Source organism: Nanorana parkeri, unplaced genomic scaffold (assembly GCF_000935625.1).
Source record: "Nanorana parkeri isolate BGI_ZX_2015 unplaced genomic scaffold, ASM93562v1 scaffold770, whole genome shotgun sequence".
NCBI classification, from domain to species: domain Eukaryota; kingdom Metazoa; phylum Chordata; class Amphibia; order Anura; family Dicroglossidae; genus Nanorana; species Nanorana parkeri.
In genome coordinates this window covers 380,071-386,930 of record NW_017307038.1, presented here as the reverse complement: position 1 = coordinate 386,930, position 6,860 = coordinate 380,071, and the positions used below count along the sequence as shown (strand labels likewise).

General features: G+C 40.0%; 1 protein-coding gene across 1 annotated transcript in view; it reads right to left on the bottom strand.

The window, feature by feature from the left end:
* Positions 1–993: 993 nt before the first annotated feature.
* The window catches only part of GSN (gelsolin), a 46,325-nt gene continuing 40,458 nt past the window's right edge, over positions 994–6,860 (bottom strand). Inside the window, exons 16-18 of the mRNA XM_018564657.1 lie at positions 6,733–6,812; positions 5,781–5,841; positions 994–1,329 (exon numbers count right to left, since the gene is read on the bottom strand). Coding sequence (XP_018420159.1) covers positions 1,160–1,329; positions 5,781–5,841; positions 6,733–6,812 — 311 coding nt within the window. The 3' untranslated portion in view covers positions 994–1,159. The remainder of the gene's footprint in view (positions 1,330–5,780; positions 5,842–6,732; positions 6,813–6,860) is intronic.

Genomic DNA, 6,860 nt, shown 5'->3' with positions numbered 1-6,860 from the left:
AGTGCAACATCAGCTGTCAGAACGCTAACCACTTCCTTGTGTTACTTGCTAAATATGACATTAGAACAGCTAAATATGACATTAGAACAGCAATCAAAATTCTTTACAAGACCCAATCCAAGAGAAAATGTAATTGTATTATTAACCACTTGCCATCCGACCATTTCAAAAACCAGAGGGACTGCAGCCCTTCCAGGATGGGAACATATATTTAATTTTTTTTTTTGTAAAGGTGCTCGTGCATGCCTGAGCACAGTACAGTGATTGCATTGCCCCTTGGACAGTGCAGATGATTAAAAAGGGGTCATCCCGGTGGTTAGCTTGGTCTAAAAAAAAAAAAAAAAGAAAAAACAACAACAACCCACACACACACCACGAAATGGCCTAGACAGGAAGGGGGTTTAACATACCGGTCCTCGAGTGGTAAAAGCAAACCTGTCACAAGCATGGGCAAGTCAAACTGAAAAACTCTGAACTTCAGCTGCCTAGATTTACTGATCATTTTGGACACAAGCCCACTTTAAAATTTTATTAGGTTTGCGACAGGTTGACTTTACAAATTCCCCTAATGTGGAGTAATAAGGGTCACTGCTGCTGTTAAAACACAGTTCTATTATCTCTATGCTTCATTCTGCTTCTCTACTGCATTCTTATAAACCTATTTTATATAACCACATTTATATATTTTGTTAAAAAGTTCATAAGTTTCCAAAGACACTGCTTTTACAGATATGTTTTCTTGATTGGAAGAACATTTTATTATTGAGAACAGATCTGATGTATGGAATGTCTTTCTACACTTGCATTGTCAAATAAAGTTTTATGTATTTAACAATCTGTCCGTTTTCTCTGTTTATTGTATTTAAAACCGGAAATTAGAACGTGTAATATTATCCAGGTTCATTGTGGCTTCAATGCAATAGACGAAGCAGAAATAAATCCTTAATGCGAAAAAAAAAAAAAAAAAAAAAAAAAATCGGGCTACACTCAGGATTCGTTCAAGCTTTTATTACTTTTTAAATATCCAAAATTTGCACTGGAACGTATAACAAAAGGTTTTTGGTTATTGCACAGCTAGTGGGAAAAGAGCAGAGCTATGAAACGTCTTTGGAAGATTCTAGAGGCAGTGAAGGCACAGGGACTGCGTTTAGTAAATACATCACATGTTCAGTTCCGCCAGGGCTTTCTCCAGGGGATCCACCGCCCAGTAATCATTCTCCCAGCCAAGGAACCAACCAGTGAACGTGGGCGGCTCAAAGCCTTGCTTAATGATAGCAATGGGAGTCCTCTTGTCACGACTGGCTGGGTCAGTTTCAATGTATTTGGATGCTGCAAAAAGAAAGTTGAAAATTACAATCTACTTAAAAAGTTATAATTAGAAGGATAATACTTTAATGATAGAGATTGAGCCTGGACCTTGATAACACTGCAAGTCCAAAAAGTTTTTGAACACCCCTAAAATTAGCATTTCCACCTAAAGTAATACTGTAAATGCTGAAGCATACAAATACTTTTTGGTGTGCTTCCAAGCTTGTGGTGACAGTTTGGGGGAAGGCCATTTTTGTTGCAGCTTTACTGTTCACCCTATGCACAAAGCCAAGAAGACATGGTTTGACAAAATTTAGTGTGAAGTGCCTATGGCTTTGGAATGGGATGTCCAATAAATTCATATAGGTGTGATAGGTGTACACAAACATTAGTCTATATAGTATATGACCAAGCAAAAAAGGATTTGTTTTCAGTGTTGGGAAAACACATTTTTACTGGATGAGCAGTATTAGAATGAAGAAAAATAGGATTTCCATTGAGAGACACAGCTCTGAAGAATTCTGTGACATAGATTATGCTGCTGCCTCCAGGAGAAATGAACACTATGCGAAAAAAAATGAAGCCTGCCACTTTAAGGACATAACCCCTCCCACCTCACAATTGCCAGCTGTATCAAGCAGTATGAAAGGAAATGAGTGAGCTCAATAGACTCTGGGAAAAAGATTTTACAGCAAGAACAAAATCCTATTTTCTGTATCACCCATTGGAGGGACATACAGTGGGGCAAAAAAGTATTTAATCAGCCACCAATTGTGCAGGTTCTCCCACTTAAAAAGATGAGAGGCCTGTAAATTGGCATCATAGGTAGACCTCAACTATGGGGGACAAAATGAGAAAACAAATCCAGACAAATCACATTGGCCGATTTGGAACGAATTTATTTGCAAATTATGGTGGAAAATAAGTATTTGGTCACCTGCAAACAAGCAAGAGTTCTGGCTCTCACAGGCCTGTACCTTCTTCTTTAAGAGGCTCCTCTGTCCTGCACTCATTACCTGTATCAATGGCACCTGTTTGTTTGGAGGAGAGAGAATGCTGAGTTGCATCCAAAGAACACCATACCTACTGTGAAGCATGGGTGTGGCAACATCATGCTTTGGGGCTGTTTCTCTGCAAAGGGACCAGGACGACTGATCCGTGTACAGGACGGAATGAATGGGGGCATGTATCGTGAGATTTTGAGTGCAAACATCATTACATCAGCAAGGGCATTAAAGATGAAACGTGGCTGGGTCTTTCAACATGATAATGATCCCAAAACACACCGCCCGGGCAACGAAAGAGTGGCTTCGTAAGAAGCATTTCAAGGTCCAGGAGTGGCCTAGCCAGTCTCCAGATCTCAACCCCATAGAAAACCTTTGGAGGGAGTTGAAAGTCCGTGTTGCCCAGCGACAGCCCCAAAACATCACTGCTCTAGAGGAGACCTGCATGGAGAAATGGGCCAAGATACCAGCAACAGTGTGTGCCAACCTTGTGAAGACGTACAGGACACGTTTGACCTCTGTCATTGCCAACAAAGGATATATAACAAAGTATTGAGATGACCTTTTGATATTGACCAAATACTTATTTTCCACCATAATTTGCAAATAAATTCCAATGTGATTTGTCTGGATTTGATTTGTAATTTTGTCTCATAGTTGAGGTCTACCTATGATGCCAATTACAGGCCCCTCTCAACTTTTCAAGTGGGAGAACTTGCACAATTGGTGGCTGACTAAATACTTTTTTGCCCCACTGTAGCTCTGACATGTAGGAATATGCAAAAGCAGTCCAAAACAGAGGGGTGGGCACCATAAAAACTAGAAGAACCAGCTCAAATTCTCAAAACAGCCACTTTAATAACTTTTCTGCCAAAACTAGCATCAGAAGAGGCAGAAACATCAACTTTATAAAACTTAGCAAAATTGTGAACAGAAGACCAAGTTCAGCCTTGCAATTTGATTAACAGAAGCTGCATTCAGAAATGCCCAAAAAGTACTAATTGCCCTAGTAGAATGAGCAGAAACTGGAAAAGGAGGAACATTATACCGCAACTCATAAGACAACCTGACGAATCCAGTCAAATATCAGATCTAGAAGCTGAACAACCTTTTCTAGGACCTTCAGGTAGAACAAATAAAAATCCAGACACCCAAGAGAGCTGTGGTTGACAGAAACTCTTAACATCGGCACAACATCCAAAACAAGATAAATCTCCTTTAGGATGAACAGGAGCTAGAGAAAGTGAAGGTAAAACAAGGTTTTCATTTAAATGAAAGGCTGAAACCAGCTTGACAAAAAAAAAAAAAAAAAAAAAAAAACACAAAAAAAACCTCCCGTCTCAAAACACCCTTCGTACTGTGAACCTCTGGTTTTCAAAAATGAATGACATTTACCACATGGAGAAACTCACATCGGCTATACATAATACTAATGTTCAACTCCACTTGGGGTGCTTGGCTCTACTTTCAGCACTCTGATGCTTACCTACAGGCCGTTTCCACTTAAATCCTGTCCAGATAGTACTTGCCTACTGTTCCCACATTTGTGTGCGTTTCCTGGTTGGATCCATTTGCAAATAAGACTTCTGGCAACCGTGTTTGTGGGGGTACAACCTCTTGGCATCTTATTCTTTTGTCCTTGCCTTCCTCCTATTTTTTGTTCTTTAGGTGTTGCCCGTTTCTCATGTTTTCTTGGCTCTGATTTTGTTCTTGTGCAGGAGAAAAAAAAAAATCTTCCTATATCTACTCATCATGTTGGGATGCACCTTTTCATCGCGTATAGTTCTTCATACGGCTTGAAATCTACAAGGATGTTTTGAGCGTGTGGATTCCTGTTGCTAGAACCTGCTGGTACATGCAAGACTGTTTTGGTCTTGGCTTACCGTTTTTGTACTTTCTTGGCTATGATTTTCATGATCTCACTGGAGAGCCTTTGTTTTCTCTGTGGAATTAATTCAATACAGAATTGTAAAACAAAAAAAACCCCACCCTTGTCCTTATGAAGAACCAAATCTGGTTCTCCATAAAGCAGACAACTTGGAAACCCTTCTAGCCAAGGTAATAGCCATTTCAGCAATGTTTGTGGACACCAATGATCAAGAAATCCCTCGGATAGGTTCAAAAGTAGATTTTTGTAGAACATATAAAATCAAGTTCAAATGCCACAGAGGAAGAGAAGACCTAACAGGAGGAGCCACACATACAACTCCCTGAGAACAAAAAAGTACTAATCAAGGAATTAGAAGCAAGAGGATTTTGAAAAAGGACAGACAAGGTAGGTATCGGACCCTGAAAAAGGACAGACCAGGCCGATATCTGACCCTTAATAGTACAAAGAGCTAAACGTTGATCTACTCCAAGGTGAAGGAAAGACAACAATTTGCAATAAAGAAAAAAAGGCACGTGGTAAACCCTAAAGACCCACAGCAACGAATATAAACCTTCCATGTATGGTGATAAGGCTTGTAGATCTTCTACTGGTAATATTTTAAGCATAGTCTGAACAACAAAATCTGAAATTCCCTGGTCTTTCAACACTTGGGTTTTAACAGCCAGGCCGTTAAAGCCAGCGACGGAGAAGCAGGCCCTTAGACAACAGATCAGGCCAATATAGAAGAAGCCAGGATCGTCTGCCAAACAGATGAACCAAAACAGGAATACCACACCCTGAAAAGGCCAAACTGGAGCAATGAGACTAATTGGAATTCCTTTGTATTATATCCTGAAAAGCAGACAAAGCAATAGCATCAGTGGAGGAAAGACATACATTAGTGTGTACCAATTCCGGGAATCCCCAGATTATACTGGTTTGACCATTAAATGATGAAAACAGGAACACCACAGGAGAAAGTATAAGTACTGAGATCAGAAATGACCTGCTTCATGACAACTCGCAGATTTCCAGAGAAACTTCCAGGATTTAAGTTATCCAGCATGAATCTCATTCAGTTTTGTCAGCTAGCTAGGGGGACTTCCAGGATTTAATCATATCCCATATGAATCAACTAGCAGCTCTTGGTAGTAGATGCTTCAAATGAACAAAAACTAAATAAACTGAGAAGAGAAAAGACATTTGTTTTCCTGAGGACACCAAGTGAAACTGGCAGGTGTGAGGTGGAAGGGGTTAAAGTGGCAGGCTTCATTTTTTTGCCTAGTATCCATTTTCTTTTTTTAGAGGCAGCAGCATAACCCTACGTGTCAGAATTCTTCCAAGAAAGAAGAAAAAAAATCAATGTACAGACCACTGATGGTGTGTAAGATATCAATGTGGCATTTCTGTCTACAGAATGAAGGCTGCTGGCTCTCATTCTACCTACTCCACAACACGCAGGAAAAATGTGAACATGGAATGGAAGTCAATCATAATGGGAAAAGCTTGACCACTGCCAAATAGGAACCTTTTATCCCCTTAGTAAATAAGACCTAATAATCTTGAGAACAGAAAAACACATTTAATTTTCAAGTTACCAGAGGCGAGAGCTTCCTTCTTCTCTTCCTCTTGAGCTTCGTTACCAATCCAAACAAACACCTGAAAAATAAAATTTTCTAGAATCAGCTCTTGTCCCAAATAACTGACAGCATTGGTCTCTGTAGAGAAAGTGAGCTTGCACTATTCACCCATCAGGTTTCTGGGAAATGATTGTAGGAGACTGTCAGAAAAGGCCATACACTGGGGTAGTTTCTGTTTAAAATTAATATTTTGTTTATGTGTATTCTGAGCGTTTAACTCACAGCAAGCAATATGGAGGTGGAACTGGAAAATGCAAATCTGCAACAGGGCCCCTTTGACTGTAATTACTGTACAGGAGGTATTTCAGGCATGCGGGCCCTGGCTGTTCAACTGATAAAGGCAATACTTCATTATCTAGTACTACAGTTGAAGATTTCAGGAAATGTTTTGGCCCCCATCTAGTAAGAATTGCAATTAACAACAAAAGCACTATAAATTTATTTTTCTTGGAAGCGTGCCCCTTATGGATCATAATGTTGCCCCTTATGATTTATTCCACTTAATACGACATGTGTTTCATTCACGTTTAACATGCTGGCTGACAAGGTATTGCTGGACCCCATGAACTGCTAATTCATATTAAAACCAGATATGAATAAATTAGCCAAGTAATTGTTGTCCAATGTCCATGCCTCTGTTGGACCTAAAGAGGAAGGGAAAGTGATGTGGATTCTGCAGAACTGTAGGTTTTGACTGGCGGTGTCATTCTCCTAACACAATGCAGCTATGTAGCACAGCAAGGAAGTGGATCTTAATATTTACAAAATACAGATATTCAGCTATACAAAAAAAATAATTCATGACAATTTTTCAGTGTATTTAGCCACTTGACAGAAGGCGCAGATCAAACTCCCACTTTCCCCCACCCAAGTACAGAGACCTGCTGGCATTCCAATGATCTTGCAGTACCTGATCCCAGACGTCAAGGAGCATAACATCATCTGTTGCTAGATCATCCTGGGTCAGCTCACCCGGAACTTCCTCAATCTACGGAATGAGATAACGCAAAGAAGCATAAGGGTCAGGGAAGTGAATGT